The sequence below is a fragment of the Macaca fascicularis genome, chromosome 8 (assembly GCF_037993035.2).
Source record: "Macaca fascicularis isolate 582-1 chromosome 8, T2T-MFA8v1.1".
NCBI classification, from domain to species: Eukaryota; Metazoa; Chordata; class Mammalia; order Primates; family Cercopithecidae; genus Macaca; species Macaca fascicularis.
This window is the reverse complement of record NC_088382.1, coordinates 28,531,332-28,558,742: the sequence shown is the minus strand read 5'-3', so window position 1 is coordinate 28,558,742 and position 27,411 is coordinate 28,531,332. Positions and strand designations below refer to the sequence as shown.

The 27,411-nt window shown below is 43.2% G+C and overlaps 1 protein-coding gene across 7 annotated transcripts in view; it reads right to left on the bottom strand.

Annotated features, from left to right (window-relative positions):
* The window catches only part of DOCK5 (dedicator of cytokinesis 5), a 235,291-nt gene that overhangs the window by 50,229 nt on the left and 157,651 nt on the right, over nucleotides 1-27,411 (bottom strand). For all 7 annotated transcript variants that reach the window (XR_012417160.1, XM_005562863.5, XM_045398048.3 and 4 more), the window contains 9 exons: nucleotides 26,733-26,867; nucleotides 21,820-21,931; nucleotides 20,691-20,761; nucleotides 19,988-20,094; nucleotides 16,902-17,038; nucleotides 10,974-11,069; nucleotides 6,251-6,349; nucleotides 2,125-2,219; nucleotides 242-320 (listed from right to left, as the gene is read on the bottom strand). Coding sequence is in view for 6 of the 7 variants with exons in the window: in XM_005562863.5 (XP_005562920.2) it covers nucleotides 242-320; nucleotides 2,125-2,219; nucleotides 6,251-6,349; nucleotides 10,974-11,069; nucleotides 16,902-17,038; nucleotides 19,988-20,094; nucleotides 20,691-20,761; nucleotides 21,820-21,931; nucleotides 26,733-26,867 (931 nt within the window). In the remaining variant the exon portion in view is untranslated. The remainder of the gene's footprint in view (nucleotides 1-241; nucleotides 321-2,124; nucleotides 2,220-6,250; nucleotides 6,350-10,973; nucleotides 11,070-16,901; nucleotides 17,039-19,987; nucleotides 20,095-20,690; nucleotides 20,762-21,819; nucleotides 21,932-26,732; nucleotides 26,868-27,411) is intronic.

Sequence of the window (27,411 nt, the reverse complement as noted above, 5' to 3'; positions counted from 1 at the left end):
TTAAGACTTTTTTTTTTTTTTTTTTTAACAGATGTTACCTTTATAGAAAAAAGAAACAACCCCTATTTTATTGTGTTTGGAGGACAGTGTGACAGGCATATGTGCTTTAGGAAATGAAAAAACACAGGAAAACCTTTTTCATGTGAAAATGGTGAAATCTGAGGAGACACTTTCCAAATTCATATAGTTCTCTTGCCATGGCCAAGAATTCCAGAAGCATGTAGGTGAGTCACATGCCTACCTGAAGTTCAAAGCTTGCCTGATCCATGAAGAATCTTGTGAGAACTTCAGCAAACTGATTTATAGCACGGAGAAAAACCCTGGGGAAGGAAAATACCAGGTAAAGAAGGCAACTGTATGTCCTTTGAAACTTTTCCCCAACTATGTTAAAAACTAAACCAAACCAAACCTGAACTTGGCATCTTAAGACCTCACAATCTAACAGTGTCCTTGTAGACCAACAGCACAATGCCATCCACAGACGGGGCACAGGAGCTCAGTTTACAGAACTAACAAGAAGAGCCACTCAAGGCCACATCCCAATTTAGGTAACTGAAGGTAGATCTGAGACTGCAAACCAGGACTCTTAAGCCTCAGAGCAGGGTAATATAGACTCTATTATGATGCTTCTGTTTAAGCTTAGGGTTTCTGGAGAAATTTTTTTAAATCTAATCTGTACATAGCAGGGAAGGCTTCTGCTAATCAGATATTAGGGTAGAATTACTCAGAATTGGATATCCTGTAGAGTTAACAATAATGCTTACAATAATGGGTTGCTTTATTTATCTCATTAAATTCTAACACTTTTAACATAATATATATTCAGTTCATTTCACTTTTGTTCAACAAGTATCTGTTGTGGGCCAGCAATTGCAAGGCACAGGCTCAGGTCTGTGTTGAAAGACACAGTGTCTGATCTTAAGAAATTTACAGCTTGGTAGGGGAAATTAACAACATGTACATCTATTATCTGATATAGAATCTGAAAACAATTCTATGAGGTTTGAATGGGGTATGGAAAATCAAGGAAGAAGAGAGGACATCCAGCTCAGAAAGGCTTTGTCTGGAGGTGACTCTTGAGAAGAACCTTACGGAACGGCTGGAACGCTGACAGCTGGAGGTTATGGGGAAGGCACTGCTGGTGGAAGACTGGTGTCAGGCAGAGCAGACCATGTATGCAGGGACTGGGCAGAGAGGCCAGTTTGGTTGGAGTACAGGTAGCATACACAGGGAAGTAGCAGAAGGGACTAGTTAGTTTGGCACTGTGTATCAAAAGTCCTGTAATTTCGCCAAACTTTTGAACTAGTAAATTATTTTAGGAGTGTATCCTGATAAAGCCGGGCGCGGTGGCTCAAGCCTGTAATCCCAGCACTTTAGGAGGCCGAGACGGGCGGATCACGAGGTCAGGAGATCGAGACCATACTGGCTAATATGGTGAAACCCCGTCTCTACTAAAAAATACAAAACACTAGCTGGGCGAGGTGGCGGGCACCTGTAGTCCCAGCTACTCAGGAGGCTGAGGCAGGAGAATGGCGTAAACCCGGGAGGCGGAGCTTGCAGTGAGCTGAGATCCGGCCACTTCACTCCAGCCTGGGCGACGGAGCGAGACTCCGTCAAAAAAAAAAAAAAAAAAAAAAAAAGGAGTGTATCCTGATAAAATAACCATGGATATCCGTAAATCTGTAAAGCAAGGAAGGCCATCACAGTGCTATTTCACATAATAGAAAATGGAAAGAATCTAAATGTTCATAAGAAGAATCTGGTTACACACGTCACGGACAGATCATAGAACAGACAGTATCAGGTGAACCCTGAATGTCAGGATGACACAGGCCATGTGGAGCCACGGAAAGGTGCAGCGGAGAGTTGAGGATGACAATTACCGTGACAGCACTGAAGACACGATGCTAGAGAAGGGAGCAGAGAGCCTGAGGTGGAGCAAAGGCAATTACCCTGGGAAAATCAACATCATGAGCACATAAATTAGGACCTCTGGAGCAGGAAGATTCTCACTTTACAGATGACGGATTTGAGGCAAAGGGATTGAAAGACACTTCCCAAAGTTCACACAGCAGCCTCAGGTATTCCGACAAATGCCTCAGGGCCAGCCATCGGCTGTCTCACCTGTTCTGAGTCATATTCATCACCATCCAATCTCTGGCATAGACATTTTTTCCAATCAGGTCCTTGAACATGATAAAAGTTTCCATGAGGAAGTCCTGCGGAGAACAGAGGAGTGGTTGGGGGAAAACTGGGTTACATTCATAGTCTTTATTCTGGCGTGTACACAAGCAGAACCACAACCTCAGAACAGGATGTTCCTAGTGCCACAGTAACAGCCCATCTTTCAATGGTTTTAGGAATAACAAAGCATTCTTGCAGCTAGCTATGATGTGATTTGATTTTTATATTGTAGGACCCTATAAGGAAGATGAGGACAAAAAGAATCATCCACATTTTACAAATGGTACAACTGAGACTGAGAAAAACTAAAGGACTCGCTTAAGCGCACTGAAAGTAGGAAGGAGGGTCGGGTGTGGTGGCTTACACCTGTAATCTCAGCACTTTGGGAGGCTGAGGTGGGCAGATCATGAGGTCAGGAGTTTGAGACCAGCCTGGCCAACTTGGCGAAATCCCATCTCTACTAAAAATACAAAAATTTGCCGGGCTTGGTGGCGTATGCCTGTAGTACCAGCTACTTGGGAGGCTGAGGCAGGAGTACTGCTTGAACCAGGGAGGCAGAGGTTGCAGTGAGCTGAGATTGTGCCATTGCACTCCAGCCTGCATAGGAGAGTGAGACTCCGTCTCAAAAAAAAAAAAAAAAAAGAAAAAGAAAAAAAGAAAATGGGAAGGAGAAGAGTTGGGTGAGAACTTGGGGCTTTGGACCCCAAGTTTGTAATCCTTATCTCTTTTGTCCTCCGCTACCACAGGTTGTCAGAATGTGTCTCATGCACTTAAACATAATTCACCAACAATTGTGGGGAAATGGATACTTTTAATAGAGTTCAGTTCAATTCTCCTTTATTATGGTCAGAACAGGACACAGTGATACACACGCAGAATCACGATTCTTCCTGTGCCAGGGACGTTATCATGTGCAGCCTGGAAGAAGGGTCCTAAACGGTCCTTGAAAAGGGACCATAGCAGTGGCTGGTGATGACTAATAACTAATCACTTAAGCATACAGAGCTCTTCTGCTCCAAAGGGGGCTGTGAGCAAAAACTAATTCAAAAATAGAACAATCAGAGTTGAAATCAAAGCTAAAATGTTTTGAAGGCATTTTTATTAGTTAGCTAAATTTAGACCTTTTCCACTGTGATTCCTGAAAGTCCTGTCCAGTTTCTCTGGCACTAACCTACACAGTCCCGCCTGGACACTTGTCTGTTGTGCAGTAGTAAGAACACAGTATGTGAGAGGCAGGAGGAGGTCCAGGTCCTATTGCTAACCATATTTTTCTGAGACGCTGGTCAAGCTGGGTAACTTCCTATACTTTGGATGCTGAACGGCATGGGGCATGACTCTCTCTGGCCAGCAAGTGTGTGTGTGCAACTGTGGATTTTCCCCTGGTTTTATGGCGAGTTAGACGTACCCACCCTCAATTCTGAAATCCTAGACGTAGTTAATGAATTCAAATTCGTTTCATCATATATTTATTTACTTATTTATTTTGAGATGGAGTCTTGCTTTGTCGCCTGGGCTGGAGTGCAGTGGCACAATCTCAACTCACTGCAACCTCCACCTCATGGTTTCAAGCGATTCTGCTGCCTCAGTCACCCCAATAGCTGAGATTACAGGTGTCTGCCACCACCCTTGGCTAATTTATTTTATTTTATTTTTAGTAGAGATGGGGTTTTACCACGTGGGCCAGGCTGGTCTCGAACTCCTGACTTCCAGCCAGTGATCCACCTGCCTCGGCCTCCCAAAGTGCTGAGACTACAGGCATGAGTCACCACATCCGGCCTCATAATATATTTTAAGCACTTCCACCAATTTATTAGCCATTCTGTTAACTTTTCTTTTAAATCCATAAGAATTCATGGTTTGTGAAGCAAGGATTCAATTTAGATACTTGTTATTTGCTTCAGATACAGACTTTCCATTTAACTCCTGGAAATCTAAATTAATGAGATAGCATGATAAAGGAACCTCACAAGGAATCCCAAAGCCTGGTTTTATCCACCACTTCCCAAGGGCCTTCATGCGGTTCACTCAGAAGGCAGCGTGAGGGACTGAAAGGCCACTGGGAAGCAAAGGCCTAGCTGTGCACCATAACTTGGCCCCTGGGGACTACATTCAGGCAAGTTCCCTCATTTCTCCAGGCCTTAGTTCCCTTGTGGGGATAATGATCCTCTTTTAATTACATAATATAGCTGGAGGAGCTCACCATCATGCTGGTAAACAGGAGGTATGCCCCTTTTTTTCTTACTTAACAAAGGAGCCAAATTGTCAGGGTTTGATTTTAAAACTTCCCTATTCCGCCTGCTTTCTAAAGGAAATTTGCAACAAAAATCCCTAAAATTTTTATTGTTAATTTAACTTTATATAGCAATAATAATACGATGATTGTCACAAACAGCTAGTCCTCATAGGCATTAGCTACATGCCAACCTGCACGAAGCTGGATATTTCCCACACATGGAGCCAAGCAACACTTAATTAACCCTCAAGGTGGGTACTATCTTGCAGATGAGGAAACTGAAGCTCAGTGAGGTTCAACAGCTTGCCCCAAATTGCATACAAGGAAGTGGAATGGTCAGAATTCAAACTCAGAGCTGGGTGTTCTAAAGCCAGTGCTAAAGCAGGTGCTATGCCACCTGCCTGTAGAGGACACATGTCTACCTTTGGCCTTCCCCCTCCCCTCCTCTCCTCTCATCCTGGTCCTCTTGTGCCTGGTCTCCACAGGCACATCTACGTATTGCTATGGTTCCTATGCCATGCTGCCTGCCACGATGTGGCCCAAGCAGAGGCTCATGGAGACCTTCAGCTCAAGCCATGTGGTCTAACATGGATTTGAGAGTCCACCATTGGGCCAACGAATAATAACAAACAGCACTTTCCCTCCAATTCCTTGTATGTTTGTCCATCATGTGGGCATGGCAGAAAGGTGGGTAGTGGGCATGGCAGAAGGGTGGGTAATGGGCAAGGAAGGAGCTGGGAATCCATGGGGGCAATGGCCTCCTACTCAGCATGACAGACGCAGAAAGTGGAAAATCTAGAACAAAGAGACTGGAATATGCACAGATGATGGGAAAGTATCCAAAGACTAGTGTCAACATGACACCAGTGTGCTAATCCAGCGGCACATCCTGTCCACTGCTCTGCAAAGTCTAACAACACCTTCATGGACATCTGAAAGGCCACTAACAATCCCCTGAAGGGAAGGTACAGTGAAGCCACAGGCAGAGGCCTAACTCAGCCTCTTAGGTGAGTGCTTCATAGCAACTATAAGAACAATTTTCCTGCTTAAAACAATAGAGAACAAAATATTTTCATCTGAAGATAACTTACAAATGCTGTAAAGCAGGAGTCCCCAACCTTTTTGGCACCAGGTTTCAGGAAAGACAATTTTCCCATGAATGGGGGCAGGAATGGTTTTGGGATGAAACTGTTCCACCTCAGATCATCAGGCACTGGTGAGATTCACATAAGGAGCGGGCAACCCAGATTCCTCACATGTGCAGTTCACAACAGGATTCAGCTCCTATGAGAATCTAATGCCTCTGCTGATCTGACAAGAGCTCAGGAGTTAAATGCTCACTGGCCCGCTGCTCACTTCCTGCTGTGCAGCCAGGTTCCTAAAAGGCCATGGACAGGTTGTAAAGGGCAGGGATTACCTCTTTTTGTTGCCCTCTCCAAAATGATGGTATCAACCACGTCTTAGGAGACTTTGCACACCCCTGCCTTCTAAAATCCTTGCCATGACATGAGTAGTTACTGTACCACGTATGAAATCCTGTTTTCAGAGCAAAAAACATCTCCCAAATATTGCTAAATAAGGACTCTCTCTAAATCCAAGAAAGATTAAGGTGTGCGATAACCTCTTGGTATATGTGTTGTACTCTTTTTCAAATCCTATCAAAGAGAGAAAGTAGGAATTAGCTCTCTCCTTTCTGTAACCACTGTGGACAGCCACACAGCACTGGAGGTGGGTGGGAAGAGAAGCCTGGACTCCTGATGTGCAGCTTCAGCCACTTTTTTAAACCAAATATAAGAAGTCTTCAGGTTACCAGGACCAGTAAAGGCAACTTACAATGATGTCTTGTCTGGTTTTGAAAGTGCTGATGTAGTGGCTATAGTGGCTGTCGTCCATTTGCTGCAGGATGGCAATCATGCAAGCCACAAAACTCCCCTGGAAGGAAAAGGAAAGCACAAATCCAAGACTCCTTAGACCACCAACTGACAAAAACACGATGTGAGCCCCATGAACTTGGCTTTTTCCACCCAACGAGCCATGCAGGTAACCCACCACACTGGAAATACGCTGCATTCTACAGGTCCAAAGGCCACGTGCTTTGCAGTTTCTGCTTCAAACCACCTCCTTCCAGGTATGAGTGAAGGACTCCCATTAATAGCTATGAAGTGTGGAATCCTATAGACGGGACACCTCAATGAGATTACCAGTGAAGATGTAATAACTTGTGGGGCTTTGGGTTTCTTGTTGAGACAGAGCTGTAGCATAGAATTCCATGGAGAAATGTCCGAAATACTTAGATTAGTTAAACAAATCTTAACGGGGAGGAAGGCTAGCAGGAAAAGCGGTGGCAACACCGAGCATGGAGGAAAGGAGGGCAAGGGATGATGATGAAAACTCCCTGCTAGAATACCTGTGATATGGTTTGGCTGTGTCCCCACCCAAATCTCATCTTGAATTGTAGTTCCCATTATCCCCATGTGTTGTGGGAGGTAATTTAATGGTGGGAACAGTTACACTCATGCTAGTCTCGTGATAGTGAGTTCTCACGAGATCTGATGGTTTTACAAGAGGGTTTTCCCCCTTTTGCTTGGTATTTCTGGCTGCTGCCTTGTGAAGAAGGATACGTTTGCTTCCTCTTCCGCCATGATTGTAAGTTTCCTGAGGTCTCCCCAGCCATGCTGAACTGTTAGTCAATTAAACCTCTTCCCTTGATAAACTACTCAGATTTATCAACTACCCAGTCTCAGGTATGTTTCTATTAGCAGCATGAGAACGGACTAATACCACCTGATACCACTTCTCCAACTCCAGAGCCCATCAGCCAGTTGTTCCAATATACTACCCACACGAATTGTGACCCTGACTTGAAGATAAAAAATTAGTAACTAGATGATTAATTAACATTGCTTCCATTTGTGAGTTCGGGAAGTACATATTCAAGGTGCTACCCCTAGACCAAAAAAATGTGAATTATAGACTTAGTTTTATAGACAGGGAGTAAAGATTGAGGGTGCTAACCTCCTGCATTCACGCAGTTAGGAAAATAACACAAAGGAATTTAGCACAGGAGAGATGAACATACAGCTGTTTCTAAAACAGAGAGAAAGTTTCCCCAAGCAGAACAACGAAAGACCGTCTGTCTCTCTCTCTTACTGAATGCATTCCTTAGACTGTTTCTTTTGTTTTAAAAAGTTTATATTTCAGGCCTGGTGGCATGGTTCACACCTGTAATCCCAGCACTTTGGGAGGCCAAGGCAGGCAGATCACTTAAGGTCAGGAGTTTGAGATCAGACTGGCCAACATGGTGAAACCCCACCTCTACTAAAAATACAAAAATCAGCCGGGCATGGCGGCAGGCACCTATAAGCCCAGCTACTTGGGAAGCAGAGGCAGGAAAATTGCTTGAACTTGGGAGGCAGAGATGCAGTGAGCCGAGATTGCACCACTGCACTCCAGCCTGGGTGACAGCCAGAGCCTGTCTCAAAAAAACAAAACAAAACAAAACAAAACAAAACAAAGGTTTATTTTTTTCAATTACAAAGCAGTGTAAATTTATTGTACTAAGGCCTTTGATATATATATTGCCAAATTATCATATAGCTTGTTTTCCCAACGGTGTCTAACACAATTTGTTTCTCCAAGACCTTGCCTATTCTGGGTATTAGAGGTTTACTTAATCTCACTTCGCATTTTCATTTCCTTTTCTCTAAATTAAACAGTCTGTCCATGAACTTTTTGGCCATTTAGCTTTCTCATGTTGTTGTTTGTACCCATTCTTTACTCATTTTTCTATTAAAACAATATCTTTGCTTCGTGGCTTATAATAGCTTTTGTATATTATTAGCCACCTGTCACCTATGTTACAAAAATTTTTAAAGTTTGGGGCTTAACTTTTAATTTGCATATACACACACACACACACACACACACACACACACACACACACATATCTTCATATATAGGGATTTAAAATTTTACCTAGTAAAATCGATTTTTTCTTGTATTTTAACTATAAAAATCCATGAATCCTGTTCCTCCTCAAATCAGTTACCTATTATTTTATTCTAGTGCTTTATAATGTAATTTTTTAAAATTGAATACTTCATTCTATCTGACATTTATTTTGTGGCTATAGTACGAAGTTGAACAAATTTTTCCCAAAATAACTAATTTTCTTTTTCTTTGTTTGAGACGGGGTTTCATTCTGTCACTCAGGCTACAGTGCAGTGGCGATCATGGCTGACTGTAGCCTCGACTTCCCTGGGGCTCAAGCAATCCTCACATCTCAGCCTCCTGAGTAGTTGGGATTACAGGCGCATGTCACCATGCCTGGCTAATTTTTGTGTATTTTTTTTTGAGACAGGCTCTTGCACTGTTTCTCAGGCTGGTCTCCAACTCCTGGACTCAAGTGATCTGCTAGCTTCAGCCTCCTGAAGTGCTGGGATCACAGGCATGAGCCACCACACCCAGCCCCAAATTGTTAACTAATGTTCTAAACAATGTTTACTAAAAACCTTCATTTTCTCTTTTGAAAGGTAACAAAATATTCATACGATCCAAAATCTCCTTTTCACTTATCATGGTTCTGTTCTGCTGATATGTATCCTCTAAGTCTGACAGGCGAGCTCTCCATTATTACGTTTATTTTTATTTTTTTTTTTACGAGACGGAGTGTTGCTCTGTCACCAGGCTGGAGCGCAGTGGCGCGATCTCAGCTCACTACAATCTCCGCCTCCCGGGTTCAAGTGATTCCCCCTGCCTCAGCCTCCCAAGTAGTTGGGACTACAGACATGCATCACCACAACTAGCTAATTTTTTTTTTTTTTTTTTTTTTTGTATTTTAGTAGAGATGGGGTTTCACCACATTGGCCAGGGTGGTCTTGATCTCCTGACCTCGTGATCTGCCCACCTCAGTCTCCCAAAGTGCTGGGATTAGAGGCATGAGCCACCATGCCAGGCCTCGTTATTATTTCTATTTGGCTATTTATTTGTAACTAGTACTTATTCTTACTCTGATATTTTTGTGACTAAATTAAACAGACTTTCTCATTTATAATCTCTAAATAGCTTCTGTTGTTAAAGAACAGGCATTAAATATCATTTATTTTAAAACAGGTTAGAGGCTGGGTGCAGTGGCTCATACCTGTAATCCCAGCACTTTAGGATGCTAAGGTGGGTGGATCATTTGAGGTCAGGTGTTCAAGACTAGTCCGGCCAACATGGCAAAACCTTGTCTCTACTAAAAATACAAAAATTAGCTGGGTGTCAGGGCACACACTTGTAACCCCAGCTACTTGGGAGGCTGAAGTAGGACAATCACTTGAACCTGGGAGGTGGAGGTTGCAGTGAACGACCTCTACAAAAAAACTAAAAGTTAGCCAGGCATGGCGGCATGTGCCTATAGTCCCAGCTGCTTAGGAGGATGAGGCAGGAGGCTTGCTTAGACTCAGGAGATTGAGGCTGCAGTGAGCTGTGAAGGTGCCACTATACTTCACCCTGGTGACAGAGTGAGAACCTGTCTCTATTTAGAAAAACAAAAGGTAATTAATTTCAACAAAAGGTATTCAATTCCTAATCATCTTATTTAAAGCTGTGACTCCCCCACCCTCACTTCCCTTAACCTGCTATTATTTTTTCCTCTATAGCACCTGTTGTCTCCTAACACTACATAGTTTATTTTGCTATAACTGCTGTCATTATTGTTGGTGTCAGCTCCTCAAAGGCAGTGATTTTTCTGTTGTGTTCATGGGTACATCTTCAGTGTCCAGAGCAGTGCCTGTTTTACGGCAGTTTTTCATACCTATTTGTGAAATAAATGAATTTTTTTAATCTGACAGGAATTTGGAATAATTCTTGTCCTATGTCCTCTAATTAAAATCTAACCGTAGCTTTTAATACATCAAGTAAAAGACGTTTCACTTTAATGACGACACCAATGAGTCTTTCCACAGCTACCCCTGGTCTCTATCATAGTTGTTACCTGGCGTCTATTTAGATAGAGTACACAGAAAGCAAGAGGCCAAAGCAACACTGGCCTTTCCACAAGCATGCTAACCACAGGTTCTTTAAAATGTCTGGTTTTGTTCCTTGAATCAAGGGGGCTGGGTGGTTCATACTGGATCATTTTCTTTCTTTCTTTCTTCCTTTTCAAGGCAGGCTATTGCTCTGTTGTCCAGGCTGGAGTGCAGTGACACAATCGTAGCTTACTGCAGCCTCGACATCCCACGTTCAAGTGATCCTCCCACCTTAGCCTCCTGAGATCAGGGTGCCAGTATGGTACCTGATCCACAGGCACAGGCACACACCACCACCACGCCCAGCTAATTTTTTAAATTTTTTGTAGAGATGGGGTCTCACTATATTGCCTAGGCTGGATTATTTTCTCTCAATAGAAAATCCATGTCAGAATAAAGATCTGCTCAAGGTTATAACCAATAACCCATGATGTGAGAGGCCCATGGGAAGAACAGCCTCAAGCCACTGGCCCCGAAGGCTTCCTGATAGGCCGTGGGGATAGAGAAGCAGCAGCAGCCGTGGGATCCACCAAAGAGATACTCACGATGTGGGGAGACTGCCGGCTCATCCCAATCACTGTCCGGTTGATCCTTCTCAGCAGCCGTTCCATTATAAGCTGAATGTGCATTGCAGTAGCGCCCTGTGGGAATACAGGATTTGATTCCATTCCTTCTGACTCAGTTTCGCTTTTCTTAAGGGAACTTCAGATAGATGAGTTTTGTCTTTAAATCTCTTTCTGGCTCTTCCCTACAAAGCAATCTCTTGTCCAAAAGTGGAAAATGGTCTCAGAATAGTACAAAACTTTATGACGAAAATAATTGAAAATGATCAGTCGTAACATTTAAAAGATGAATGTGGGTGTGCAGGGACGAGTGCCTTCCTACTAACTCAGATCGCTCAGGTTCACTGAGAGCTCACTGTGGCCACTGACTCAACAAATAGTTTTGGGGGACCCCCATTAGCATGATGTATTCTGTTCTGAGGTTGAGCAGATTAGAATTGCCCAGGTCAATTAGGCACATGTGTGGGACATTAAAGGCAAAAATACAAAGCACTTATCACCTTCTGTGTTGTAGGAAAAAAAAAATAAGAAATCCAAGTCAAGGGAATTGTGATGGAGTAAATGTTTGCGTCTCCTCCAAACTCATATGTGAAGCCCTAACCCCCATCGTGATGGTATCAGGAGATGGGGCTCTTGAGTTGTAATGAAGGTTAGATGAGGTCATGAGGGTGGGGCCCTGGACTGATGGGATGAACATGCTTTTAGTAAATGAGATATCACAGATATCAATCTCTCTCTTCACCGTGTAAGCACACAGCAAGAAGGAGGCTGTCTGCAAGCCGGGAAGAAAGACCTCACCAAAACTGAACCATGCTGGCACCCTGATCTCAGACACTCAGTATCCAGAACTGTGAGAAAATAAATGTCTGTTGTTTAAGCCACGCAGTCTGTGGTATTTCGTTATGGAAGGCTGACTGAGCAGACTAATGCAAGGATGATTTTGTATTCTGACTCTGTCATGTGTGACTTTGAGCAATTATTCAACTTTGCTGAACTTGCAGTTTTCATAGCTGCAAAAGGGAGATAGTAACAGTTTTCTTATAGGAATTAGTAGGGCTGATGTAGTCATCAAGTGTGCTGAATAAATGTGTATTCCTTCTTTTACCTTCTTTCCCTTTTTTGTAGCTAGATATTACACTCATTTGGCTCCGACTTACCCATATGCAACTTGACTTTTCATAGCCTCTATCTGTCCTTGCTTTATGATAGATATTTTGAAACTCCTGCTTAATGCTTCAAATAACTAAATCATTGCTCTCTCTCTCTCTCTCTCTCTCTCTCTATATATATATATATATATATATATATTTTGCTTAACATTTTTATTAATTTTTACAAATTTAACTGGCAAAAACAGTACTTATCCAGCATGTACAACATGAAGATTTGATACACGTAATCATGTAATGGTTTCCATGGTCAAATTAACACATCCATTGCCACCCCTGCCATACATTAGATTCCCAGAACTTGCTCATCCTATAACTGACACTTTCTACCCTTTGACCAACATCTCCCCATCCTGCCCCCTAATGCTCTGCAGCCCCTGGTAAAGAATGTTCTACTTTCTGCTTCTACGAGTCTAACTTTGTTAGATTTCACATAGAAGCCAGATCAGGATGGCTACAGGAATTTTTTTAATTTCAATAGTCTTTGGGGGTACAAGTGGTTTCTGGTTACATGGATGAGTTCTTTATTGGTGATTCCGAGATTTTCGTGCACCCATCACCCAAGCAGTGTACACTGTACCCAATGCGTAGTCTTTTATCCCTCACTCACCTCCTAGCTTTTCCCCAGAAAGTTCACCAAGTCCATTGTATCATTCTTTTTTTTTTTTTTTTTTTTTTGAGATGGAGTCTCGCTCTGTCACCCAGGCTGGAGTGCAGTGGCGCAATGTCAGCTCACTGCAAGCTCCGCCACCTGGGTTCATGCCATTCTCCTGCCTCAGCCTGGTGAGCAGCTGGGACTACAGGCTCCCACCACCACGCCTGGCTAATTTTTTGTATTTTTAGTAGAGACGGGGTTTCACCGTGTTAGTCAGGATAGTCTCTATCTCCTGACCTCGTGATCCGCCCGCCTCGGCCTCCCAAAGTGCTGGGATTACAGGCGTAAGCCTCTGCGCCCGGCTGCACTGTATCACTCTTAAGCCTTTGCAGTCTCATAGCTTAGCTCCCACTTGTAAGTGAGAACATGTAATATTTGATTTTCCATTGTTGAGTTACTTCACTTAGAATAATGGCCTCCATCTCCACCTAAGTTATTGCAAAAGACGTTGTTTTGTTCCTTTTTATGAGTGAGTAGTATTCCATGATGCATACATACCACACTTTATCCACTCATTGGTCAATGGGCACTTAGGTGGGTTTCATATCTTTGCTATTGCAAATTGTGCTGCTATAAACATGCACATGCATGTGTCTTTTTCATATAATGACTTACTTTCCTTTGGGTAGATGCCCAGGAGTGGGATTGCTGGATTGAATGGCAGTTCTACTCTTAGCTCTTTAAGGAATCTCTATACTGTTTTTCATAGTTGTTGTACTAATTTACAACTGTTACAGCAGTGTAACAGCGTTCCCTTTTCACCACACCCATGCCAACATCTATTGTTTTTTGATTTCTTAATTATGGTATGGCTATATGTATTTTCATTACAGTATCAAGTATTTCAGGTCCACCCTCCCTCTCTGCTTCCCTCTGTCCCTTCCTTCTTCTCTCCCTCCTTCACTTTTTATTAGTCATTTACTTGTTTCCCATTTCCCTGAATGAAAGTGATTCATAAAATCAGCCTCTCCAGGAGATGCTGCTTTCACTCCATTTACATAGCATTTCCTTAGTGTGGCCCTAAATAGTTGTGCAGGTCACATGCTGTGCCCTGTGGGGAGGTATGAAATGAATAAGGCTCCTCTGAGCCTTTAGAGATTTCTATTGTAGAGGTGGAGGTGAGTGGCACATAAATTTTTTTTTTTTTTTTGAGACTGAGTCTCACTCTGTCGCCCAGGCTGGAGGGCAGTGGCGCGATCTTGGCTCACTGCAACCTCTGTCTCCTGGGTTCAAGCAATTCTCCTGCCTCAGCCTCCTGAGTAGCTGGGGTTACAGGTGTGCACCACCAAGCCCAGCTAATTTTTGTATTTTTAGTAGAGATGGGGTTTTACCATGTTGGTCAGGCTGGTCTCGAACTCCTGATCTCGTGATCCACCCGTCTCGGCCTCCCAAAGTGCTGGGATTACAGGCGTGAGCCACTGCACCCGGCCAGGACATACATTTAAATAAGTATAACACAAGGATCCCCTAGAAGGTGGGCTCCTGGGGGTACGGTGCTTGCTTCTCTAGTTCACTGCCATAGTCCTAGCCGATCCCAGTGCCTGGAGCATAAGAGCAGCTTCCCAAGGATTTGTGAGCTGCATTCATAACTCAGTGTACAAAGTGATAAAATCCTCAAAAGAAACTCAAGGAGAGCATGGAAACAATGAGTAGAATTTGGCAGGACCACACCAGAGACAACTGCACAGAGGCGCTTCCTGCAGCTGGAGTTGAAAGAAAGAGGACAATTCCAAAACAGAGCTGTAGGGAGAGGAGGGAATCCTGCAATGTTTTAAAAAATAAAACAAAAGGCAGGAAGAACAAATGTCAGTAATTAGAGCTTTAAATTAACTAAGGAGATGAGAGGACAAGGGAAGAGATATTGAGCTAGTGCACATATTTCAAAATGTATATGGAGGAAAAAAAAGTACCACCATGATGGACAAAAATGATTGAACTTACTACTTTACCAGAGCTCCATGATCGATAATTTTGACTGTCTCTGCTCATTACAGGGAACATAATATTGGGAAGACCAAAATAAAAAGCTAATTTAAATATCCTTGCGCAGGATTTAAATACATTCAAGTCATTCCCAAAGAGTCTTTCTGGGTGGTGAGAAGGTTGGTAGAGATGTTACGTATTAAAAAATAGGGTCAGAAGTGGAAGAGACCTAAGAGGTCATCTAGAACAATTCCTACATACAACGGACTAGACTAGGAAACTGAGGCACTGAGATATTTGCCTGAGGACAAATAGCTACAGAGTGGTAATACTGGGACTAGAATCCAATGCTCCGATTCTTGTGTTTCACATTAACTGTGATCATAAACATATGATTTCCAGAACACTGGATCCCTGGCTAAACCAATGTGCCAGACACATTGTTGCCAAATTTATAGGGCGTGGAGCTTTACTGTATTATTTTAAGGAATTACTGAGTTATAAGAGTTCCTTTTTTAAAGTATTGTGTTTATGACATGATTGGTCACATTTATGATTTTGGTGCAAAGTCCTTGGTTAGGAACAAAATCTCCAGTTGCTTTGGGAAAACGTATTCCATTTTATAATGTGGTTTCTATAAACATACTTAATTTAAAAAGGGGGAATGATCATAATGAATACATATCAAGTGAGCAGTGCAAAGAGTAAGTGGGCTACAGGGGCTTAGGGAAGTGGAGGGACAGAGATTGGGGGAGTAGCTAGAGATGGCAATGGTACCCTCACATACTTCTGAGGCTGTAGCATGCACTCACAGAAATGTAGACTTCCCAGTGCAAACCATGAGCACGAGAAAAGGTGGGCTGTGTTCAAACGGTGGTAGACCCTGACAGGTGAACTAACAGTTTGGCTATGGGAAAAGGTGTAGTATTCTTATCCTTTGGTAGAACAGAATCCCAAGATACTGGAAAGATAAAGAGTTTAGGTGAAGACAAAGAGTGGTTTTCCTGTTCGGTGGGAACACCTGTGCCACGAAACCACCACAGACATGGTGAGTATAATTTGCGGCAAGATACCTTTTTTTTCTCAGCCCTCAACTGTTCGAGTGAACACATTCTGCAAAGTTCTCCAGCTTCCTGTGTGGGGGCTCTGCTAGGCCTATGGGCTGTACTATTTCTAAGACATGGTGAATCCAGACAGGTTCAGCCCTGTGTTTTCTTTTTCTTTTTTTTTTTTTTTTGAGATGGAGTCTCACTCTGTTGCCCAGGCTGGAGTGCAGTTGCACAATCTTGGCTCACTGCAACCTCTGCCTCCCAGGTTCAAGGGATTCTCCTGCCTTGGCCTCCCAAGTGGCAGGGATTACAGGTGCGGGTTACCATGCCCAGCTAATTTTGGTATCTTTAGTAGAGATGGGGTTTCATTTCATCGAAGCCAGGTTGGTTTCGATCTCCTGACCTTGTGATCCGCGCACCTTGGCCTCCCAAAGTGCTGGGATTACAGGCATGAGCCACTGCGCCTGGCCTTAGCCCTATGTTTTCAAGAGGGATGGGGGCCAGGTCACAGAGAAAACGCAAGATGAGAAAACATCATTTCCACTAGGTTCCAGAGAAAGCATCAATGTCCAAGAGGATATGGAAATGAGAACTTCTCAGCAGCTCAGAAATAACCGGTTGTTAGGCATCAGAGGATAAGAAGGAAGAGGTTTCCACATAAAAACAGAAAGGCCTTTGATTCTTTATTTATTATTATTATTATTATTATTATTTTTTTTTTTTTTTAGAGACAAAGTCTTACTAAGTTGCCCAGGCTGGTCGGTCTTGAACTCCTGGGCTCAAGTGATCCTCCTGACTTGGCCTCCCAAAGTGCTGGGATTACAGGCCTGAGCCACTATGCCCAGCCAGGTCTTTGATTCTTAAGAATAGTCACAGGGATCTCAATAGTGGGCACACTGGGCAAGCCAGGAAAATCAGCCCGCGGAAGGTCCCAGCAGTAATCTGACTTTGCACTGGAGGCTCTGGCCTCCCTAATTATCTCTAAAATGGGCACAGCCTGCCCTAATACCTGAGTTGGAAACTACCTGAGAATAGGAAGGCCATGGAGTCACTCCTGTCTGGTGCAAAGGGGCCGGTGTGAGCTCCGTGCAGCATCAGTGATGACTCAACTCACCACATCCTTCCTGTCCAGCACCTCCAGGATGTTGCTCAGAAGCTGCGAGCTTGCCTCGTGGTCAGGCTTGCTGGAGTTGTCATCTAACTGGCCACTGAGCTGGTCCGTCAGCAGCGGCAGCAGCACTTCTCTGCACTCTGAGAAGGAAAACACACACAGCTCACACGCAGCAGTGCCACCTCCTGAACTACCTGTCTCCTTCCTGCAACGCTCTCCAGTACCAGCAGCTCTAAGCTCTGCAATCAGTCCTGCAGGAAGGCAGCCCCTCCAGCTCACCCAGGAACACCTGGTTGTAGGTGTGGAACTCCACTCTTGTTCAGTCTGCAGATGAATGAATTAAAAAAAAAAAAAAAAAGAACTTCACCTTTGCAACTGGATTATACAAACTAAGAAAATGACCCTTCCCACAGGTAAAGGTGGGAACTTAGCAAAATGTTTAAATTATTTAACAATTTCTCTAGCTTTTAAAAATGCCAACCTAATACATGAAATTGAGGTCATATGAAACAAATAAAACCAAACAAGTTATAGATTTTTTTTTTCAAAATTTTTTTCACCTAATGGAGAAAATGTACTGAAAGAAGTTCCTATAAATACTAAGCTTCCCTAGTACATTTCAATGACATTCTGCTCATGTCTGTGCAGGTGTGTGGATTTCAGAAAGTAAGATATGACATATGTCTTCTGAGATCTTTGCTACTGTAACACATTTTATAATGAATTCAGGTACTCTGAATGCTACAGAAATGACTGTTAACAGTGATCACACTCTAATTAGAACTATCGAGTGCATGCTTGCTCTTCTGCTCAAACACCTTATCCTTACTATCTCAATTACCTTTTCTATATCCTTAAAAAGTTATCAAAGCATATTAAAATGTTTAGTAATAATTTACTTTGGTAATAAATGTTTTCTACTTAAGAGCATTCACTAGCTTTTGGCAGGCATTACCTCTACCTCCAATTGTGTCTTAGGAACATTTGCAATTTCTAAGTGCAAATTCATAGGGTCAGAAAATATCAGAGCCCAAGGAGGCTACTGATACGATCTAGCTCAAGTCCTTCCTTCCACAGAACTGGAAGCTGAGACTTGTAGAAGGCCACTCATTTGTCCAGTTACATAACTAGCCAGGGACAAGGCCAGGAAAGCTCTCCCCCCAATGATCCACTCAATTCCAACGTTGAGGAGTCCTGCTCGTCTTCGGATCTCCAGGCAATATACATACGTAACGTGAGGTCACCCTCTCTGAGCCCCTGACCACAGAGACCAAAAGAAGTCTCCGCAGCGACCTCACTCTAGCAAGTCTTGAGTTGATTGGGAAGGCCCAGGTGCTGGACCTCCTGTTTAATACCAGCGTTGGGACAGAACTACTTGGCTATTTCCTAGACTCTACTTACAAAGTGAAAAGTATTTTATCAGTGTAAGAGTTTTTTCCTTCCATGCCCCACTCCTCTCCCAGCAGAATACTAGTCATCTGGCTTCCACCAGCCTACCCCCTAAAGAAAAGGCTTGGCCAGGTGCGGTGGCTCACGCCTAAAATCCCAGCACTCTGGGAGGCCAAGGCAGGTGGATCGCCTGAGGTCAGGAGTTTGAGACCAGTTGGCCAACATGGTGAAACTCCAGCTGTACTAAAATTACAAAAAAAAATTAGCCGGGTATGGTGGCACACACCTGTAGTCCCAGCTACTTGGGAGGCTGAGGCAGGAGAATCGCTTGAACCAGGGAAGTAGAGGTTGCAGTGACTCAAGATTGTGCCACTGCACTCCAGCCAGGGCAACAGAGCGAGATTCCATCTCAAAAACAAAGGAAAGAAAACAAAAGAAAAGGCTTGCTTTATCATGTTTGCCAATTTCCCTGGTGTATCTGGTGTAAATCCTTCCACCATGGTCAATTTCCAGCTACTAATGTGATATCACTGAACGTGGGGTTGGGAAGGGATGCATGTAACCAGTTCTCCTGTGGGATCTAGCACATTGCTGCTTCCCTATCCCCTGGTTTTTAAGGTCATGCAATAAGTACAGGTTAAAGAAGAATTTCTTTTAAAAGGGTCATCTTTTTCCTACTTGCTTGTTACTTCCTGAGGTTCCTGTTTTAAAGACAAAATTCTCTAATTAATGAACCTCTTGCAGATTGCTCTAATTAAAGATTAAAGAACACATGATTTTGCTCTTTTAGGAACTGTTGGAAATGCTGAGCTTACTTTAGAATCTCCTTAAAACTGCTCTCTGAGGAGGTCCTTACATACCAGCAAACAACTGGCAAGGATACTAATGACATTTTTTTTTTTTCTTTTTTTTGAGTCGGAGTCTCGCTCTGTCGCCCAGGCTGGAGTGCAGTGGGCTGGATCTCAGTTCACTGCAAGCTCCGCCTCCCAGGTTTACGCCATTCTCCTACCTCAGCCTCCTGAGTAGCTGGGACTACAGGCGCCCGCCACCTCGCCCGGCTAGTTTTTTTTTTTGTATTTTTTAGTAGAGATGGGGTTTCACTGTGTTAGCCAGGATGGTCTCGATCTCCTGACCTTGTGATCCACCCGCCTCGGCCTCCCAAAGTGCTGGGATTACAGGCTTGAGCCACCGCGCCCTGCCAACATTTTTTAAAAAGACAAGTCAAGTGCTGACTGGCACGGTGGCTCACACCTGTCATCCCAGCACTCTGGGAGGCCGAGTTGGGCAGATCACTTGAGGTCAGGAGTTTGAGGCCAGCCTGGCCAACATGGTGAAACGCCATCTTTACCAAAAATATATATATAAAAAAAAAATTAGCTGGGTGTGGTGGTGTGCACCTGTAATCCCAGTTACTCAGGAGGCTGAGGCAGGAGAATCACTTGAACCTGGGAGGGGGAGGTTGCAGTGAGCCGAGATGGCGCCACTGCCCTCCAGTCTAGGCAAGAGAGCGAGACTCCATCTTAAAAGAAAAAAAAAAGCAAAGCTCAAGTGTTAGCTGCAGAAATGGGGCTGGCATTTCAGCACACAGCAGTTTGTTTAATCCTTTGAGATGGAGTCGTGCTCTGTCACCCAGGCTGGAGTGCAATGGTATGATCTCGGCTCACTGCGACCTTACGCAGGAATTTTTGAAAGAGACTTACCTGACTGTCGAAAAAGAGCACTCTCTACTATCTTGGTCATGCAGTTAAGTTTCTGCCGAACCAGCTGGTTGTCAGGAATGCTTTGAATGAATTTGCAGAAGAGCACACTGGAAGAGAAACCACAGGATTAGGAGTGTCTTCGTTCTGCCAAGCTGAAGGCATTGTTACAAACTTTTCTCCTCCACTCTGAGATACGGGCATGGAGACATTTACATGGAAACTACAACAAAATGACCTGAGAGTTTATGACATGGCAGCAAGGGAGACTTTATCCTCACTTACTGGAGGGCTCTGCCTTAGAGCTGAGGGTTTACATTGCCAAAGAACACCCTTGTCCATCATCGCTTTCCAGTCCCGCCTTTGTGAAAATGGCTTTCGTGGCTAACTCCACTCTCATGTTGACTGTAGTCTGACTTTGCACTGCTGGGATACTTAGGGGTAGGGCTGGAAGCACGTCATTATACACTATCTTTTGTAGTCGATTTCATGTCTGCATGTCTTGTTTTCCCAGAGAAAGTGCAAACCTCTCTCGGGGCAGGTTTTGGTTGTTCTTTTGCATCTTCCACAGAACTGAGCACCAAAAGGTATTCAGTTAATACTTCTTAGAAAAATAAAAGCCAGGTGTAGCAGCCCAGGCTCCAGCCAAGCAGGGGAGCTGTTTCTCTGTTAGAGCCAAGGAACAAAATTTTGTTTGGCTATTTACCTGAGCTCAACAGGATCAAATACAAGTTTGACGTCATTAATTATGCTAGGAAGGTACTTCAAAGCTGCCCCCTGTAAGAAAAACACCGAAGGCAAATTCAGTTGCCAGGCAAGACAAATACAGCATTTACTGCTTCATCCCAGGAAGAAAGGGCTGTGCTTGGAACTTAAATAGGGAACTGGATACAGATGCCCTTACAATAAAAAGGAAAGCTGGCATTGCTCTACACGATCTCCTAAAATGCTTTTCCTGAAGATGCAAGGGGATACAGCTTTCTGGTTTCTACTGCCAGTAGGCTCTGTCCACTTGGAGTTCATTTCTCTGCCTAAGGAGGTGGTTAAATTCTTTTTTTGTTTTTGAGACGGAGTCTCACTCTGTCCCCCAGGCTGGAGTACAGTGGTGCCATCTCGGCTCACTGCAAGCTCTGCCTCCCGGGTTCACGCCATTCTCCTGCCTCAACCTCCCGAGTAGCTGGGAATACAGACACCCGCCACCACGCCCAGCTAATTTTTTTGTATTTTTAGTAGAGCCGTGTTAGCCAGGATGATCTCGATCTCCTGACCTTGTGATCCGCCCGCCTCGGCCACCCAAAGTGCTGGGATTACAGGCGTGAGCAACCGCGCCTGGCCAGGAGGTGGTTAAATTCTTGAAGTCTCTCTCACAACATGGCCATAAAGAGCAAAGAATAAATATTAATAGTAAAGTTCACATTTGAGTCTTCAGGGATTATGTATTTCATATATTTTTTAAATTATGATAACAAAGATGGTGACTTTATACTTCCAGGTAAAATGAGGGACAAAAAATAAAAAAAATTGTCACCTATAGTAGCATTGGGATCAGTTTGCTGAAATCATGGGGTCAAACAGGGTTCACAATGGCCTTTCAAGGGATGTCTAATTGGGTAGCATATCCTTGGCAAACTGACATTTGAAAATACGAGCATCTGTAGAAGTTAAAATGGGCTGTTTCTTTCCCTTTATTTTCTGTAAATCATACTAAAATTCATAAGCTATCCAGGAACCATGATTCATTCTGTTTCTCCCCCATGATATGGCCAATTCGAAGTGGTCCCAAAACATCATCACCACAGCCTAAGAAGAGTTACCCATGATGACGCCAGGCTGACCTTGATCTTGACGGCTTCCTCCAGAGGCCTGTCCATCAGCATATTGAAAGCAAGAAATAACTGGCGGATTGAATCATTAAACTCATCTCCATCTTTGCTCTGGCCATAAAATCTTAACAGGAAAAAGAGAAAAGCAGTTGGACTTTCCATTGTTAAAAGAAATTTTAAAATAGATTTGTTGCCTCCCCGACTTCTCCTTCACTGTATCCCCCTAATCATTCTGACTCACCTAATCAAGCCCCAGTCATCTGAAGTTTCGGGCAATGGGTTAGAGAAGCTGCTCAACCCAGAAAGGCTCTGATCCCCAGCCCAGCCTACAAAACCATTTGTTCCAGTCTAGCCACTGAACTGCCCATGCTGATGCTGGCCTGCTCTACCACAAGGGCCTTCTAGGACAAGACCCCTTAGTCTTCACTGATACGTGCTTGCCTTCTTTGAAGTACTATACTTGTCTTCAAAAGATCTGTCTATCAACTCGAAAGTGGGTTCTTTCTCTTAAGTAGAAATCAAGAGATATTTGGGCACTTTCCAAGAAACACAAAAGTCCCAAATGAAAGTGCATATGCACATATAATAGGTGGCAATTTCACCATTAACTGGTCAAGAATAGGATGGTTTGAATTCAGAATTTCATGCACACACTCAGACACACACACGTATGTTTAAATTCGTCTCTTCCATTCACCTATACCCATAGTACCCAAAGAATATGAACTTCACTGCGATAGTTAATCAGACGGTTAATGGTAATTCTCAATTCATCCATTTTATAGAACTAGAAAAGAACTTTATTTGCAATTTAGTCCCCAAAGTATCTAAAAATTAACACACCTACAACAGAACTCACTTGATTTCCCTGCTCAACTCTAAGTATTCCAAATGTCAGCAAACAGCACCGCCTCGAACCTAGATCCACCCCAAACCTAGATGTTATCTATGCTTCTTCCCTTTCTCTCATTGCCCCATCAAACCCAACAGGAAATCCTACGAGCTCGAATCAGTCCATTCTCTCCCTCTGCCTCTGAGATGGGGCTGGAGTATCTCACACTTGAACCACAATGGCCTCTGAAAGTGGTCACTGGCTTCTACCTTTAGCCTTCAATAATCCATTGTCCATGTGGGAGATGAGATGATCATTTAAAATATAAGCCCGATTGTATTACTTCTCTAGTTGTCCCCCAGTGGCTTCCCACTACACCTGGAATAAAATCCAAGCTCCTCACTATGGCCTACAAGGCCCCACATCATTTATTATTTGCTGGCCACTCCCGCTCTCTCTCCTGACACTGGATTCTCGTTACTCCTCACGCATCCACACTTGGTGCCCCATAGGTCCCTGCCTGGGGCAGGTCCTGCTTCCACTAACCCTTTCCTGACATCTCTGGAGGCCGCTTCTTCATCTTTCCGTCTCAGCTCACATGATACCACCTCCTCCTCCACTCAGTTCAGCTCAGGCAGCCTTCCCTGTTGGCTCCACCACTCCAACATCGCCCTCATTTACAGGTTGATTTCTTTACTCCTTGCCTCCCTGAACTCCATGGAACCCACACACACCATCACAGTGGGAGCCTGGTCACATATGCCGCAAAAGCCCTGCACCAATGCAGAACACTTGGCACTCTATGTAGGTGACTTAATTTTTTTTTTTTTTAAGTACTAATAATAGGGAGCTGAGGGATTAAGATCAAGCTTCTCAACATCCTTTTTGGGGCAATTTACAATTTCTTCTTGGTGTTTTGCTGATTGAGGTGAACTCCAGCCAGGTAATGAGCTCATAAGAGAGATTTAAGCTCTGATGAAGGCAACAGGGGGACCAGGGACCAGGTGACATTCCACTGCAGCCTCCAGACATGGCCAGTGCACTGAAGTGATCATTAAATCTAAGCAACCAGAGGACGCACATTGCCAGTCTCTTCCCCAGCTCAGGTTCTTCTTTAATAACATATAAGGGAAAAGTAACCACACACAGGCCATCACAGATGAGGTGCAATGAAGCAACTCTCCTAGTCAATTTCACGGGTCCTCTGTCGCCCTAACCTTTCATTTTCCACACTCACCATCCTTTACTGTCCTATCTGGTGTCTAGAATGAGGACTCTGATGTGCTTTGACAAATGAGGAGGAAATGAACTAGTGAACCATCCATAAGAAAATACATCTGAATTTCACACTCAGGTTTTCTTTCTGTAGTTTAAAGGTGATACTAATTTTTGGACATCAGGGTTTACTATACAAACAAACTTTTGGGTAAGAGGATGTTCCCTTGGTAGAACGCTGCATGCCCCAACCATTCTCAATATATGGAAATGTACCGTAACTGGAAAATATAATGAACCAACTTTAAAAGAAGACCTTCTTTTTTTTTTTTTTGAGATGGAGTCTTGCTGTGTCACCCAGGCTGGAGTGCAATGGTGCAATCTCGGCTCACTACAACCTCTGCCTCTCGGGTTCAAATGATTCTCCTGTCTCAGCCTCCCAAGTAGCTGGGACTACAGGTGCCCACCACCACGCCTGGCTAATTTTTGTATTTTTAGTAGAGATGGGGTTTCACCATATTGGCCAGGCTGTCTCGAACTCCTGACCTTGTGATCCACCCACCTCAGCCTCCCAAAGTGCTAGGATTACAGGCATCAGCCACCACGCCCTGCCAAAAGAAGACCTTCTGAAAAGAAAGCAAATACAGAGACTGTGCATAAATTATGTGGGGGGAAAATACTGCTCACTTCCACCTGGGAAGGAGGAATGGTCATTCAGCCAGATGGGTTTTAAAGTCATTAAACATTTTTTAAAAGCAATTAGAAAAGTATATATTCATTTAAAAATCAAAAAGAATATAAAAAATAGCAAATAAAAATATAATAATATAACTAAAATGCTAAAAGAATAAAAATATAAAGAATGAAAAAAAAATTACAAGCCTGTCACCCAAAGTTTTTGTACTATTGACATTTCAGACTGGGCATGGTGGCTCACGCCTGTAATTCCAGCACTTTGGGAGGCGGAGATGGGCAGGTCCCTTGAGCCCAGGAGTTTGAGACCAGACTGGGTGACATAGACAGACCCTGTCTGTACATAAAATATAAAAATTAGCTGGGCATGGTGGTGCACACCTTTGGTCCCAGCTATTTGGGGGACTGAGGTGGAAGGATTGCTTGAGCCTGGGAAGCAGAGTGCAGTGACCTGAGATCGTGCCACTGCACTCTCGCCTGGGCGACAGAGCCAAACCCTGTTTCAAAAACAAAAACAAAAAACCCTAAAAAACTCTAAAGAAATAACAACAACAAAAAAACCACTTTAGCATGTTATCTATCCAGTCTTCTTCACTATACATATTTCAAATCCGTATTATTTTAAAAGGAAGATCATACTGTACTCATGCTTTACACGTTTGTTTTATCATTTAAGAATCTATCGGGCCAGGAGCAGTGGCTCACGTCTGTAATCCCAGCACTTTGGGAGGCCGAGGTGGGGGGATCACGAGGTCAGGAGATGGAGACCATTCTGGCTAACATGTGAAACCCCATCTCGAAAAAATTAGCTGGGCATGGTGGTATGCGCCTGTAGTCCCAGCTACTCGGGAGGCTGCAGCAGGAGAATCGCTTGAACCTGTGAAGTGGAGGTGGAGGTTGCAGTGAGCCGAGATCACACCACTGCACTCCAGCTTGGACGACAGAGCAAGACCCCGTCTCAAAAAAAAAAAAAAAAAAAGAGAATCTATCATGGTCCTCTTTCCTCATTAACATACCCTACATTTGAAATGACTGAATGTACATACTTGCACGTTCATTTTTGTCATACCTGATAGATTTTTTTTTTTCCATTAGATAACATTTCTAGATGAGGTATTGCTGGACAAATGTGACACTTTTTCCTTTCCTTAAAATTTTTCTTTTTTGTTTTTATTCATACTGTCTATTTTTATCCTGAAGAATTTATATCTCCATTAGCATCAAAATTGAAATACAGGGCCAATTTTTGCCCAATATCATCAAAGGACAAAGATTTTTAATCTTTTTCAAATGTATAGGTAAAAGATGGTATGTGTGCATGTGTGTGTGTGCATGTGTGTGTATCAAAATTCTTTTGATAGTATGAAATTTTTTTTAATGTATTGACCATTTAAATTTTTCTTTTGTAAATTACCATTTTTGTTTTCTATTTTGGCTATTTATCATTCTTTTATTGATTTATAAAAGCTTTAACTGAGAAAGCTATTAACCTTTCATCTGTACTAAATGTAACCTTTTTGCCCGTTGTTTGCCTTTTTTTATTTTTTTCAATAAACAAAGTTTCTTTTAAAAATACATATGCTTAAATCTACAAACCTTTTATTTCTTCCTTAGAAACACATTTTAACAGTTGGGAAATACAGCTATTTCTGAAGGGTAGGAAAGTCACTGGGGTTGTGAGTGTTCCCTGCAAAGGTACGTGCTCTTTTGTGGTTTCTTCTATTTTTGATGGAACTGTTACGCTAGAAATCCAAACAGGGAATAATCTTATCTTTAGTGCTTAGCTGCCCAGGTAGCTAAGCACAGTGTCAACAAGGAAACACTCATCTCAGGAAACATCTCCCCCGAGATGACTGCTTCTTCTGCTAGTGACAGCAGATCATGATCCTAGATTTGCACACTCAATATTGTCATGAAGTCATCTGCTGTATTAGGTACAATCTTGCCATAGGAACCTGCTTCCCCAAGTCCTGAGGTCATTACTGCCCCAGAATTTTGCTGAACTTCTCATGAGTCTTCTCCAACAGAGACACAGCCCACCTCCATCTTCAGCCCTGCAGCTCTGAAATAAGGCAATTCTAAGAGCTAACTGCTCACAGAGCTGAACACCAGTGTGCAGAGTCAGGGAAAAACTACACAGAGTGACGGCTCATAATCTAAACATCTTCACTGCAGTTAACATTACCTCAAGTAGAGCACTCGAGATTGGATGATGAATCTAAACAAGTACTTCAAGGCTTTCAATGCAGCAAAAAGCAATTCAGTCTTGCTGGAGTCATCCGCATTAGCCACATAGAAGTTCAGTACCTTGGAGAGTTTCCTTAGAAGAATGACAAAGAAAAATTAAGCCGATGAGCAACAGGATACTCTGAGGCTTGGGTAAGTTATCTAAGAGGGGAACGTGGCATACTGGAAGTAGAAGTCATAACTAATTATATCTTCTAGAATATGCCCTGAACAGCAAAATTAACTCTTTTCCAATTAAGTTTCCTCATCTGCCGTCTAGGTTTGGAACTACCCTTCTGCTGAGAAATACTAGAAAAGGTTTCTTTCCCTTTGTGGGATTAAACAGGAGGGTTATGAAATGAAATGGTCGAAGTGACCCAAATTGCTAGGATATTTTAATCTCTGGTATGCAATTCTGACATCTTCAGATGCTCCCATAAAGGAGGGATTATGCCTGCCTACAGGAGTTGACTTAAAAGAAGCCTAATTCCTTTTATTCTGCCTCAATCCCTTGGGATCCATCAATACGGAGTCAGATAGAAACTTCATGGAGTGAAGAAAGAGGAGCTCAGTCAGACTCTCTGGAACATTCATGGTTCTAAGTATTCAATAGATAAAACTGTTCTGGGGTTTTAGGT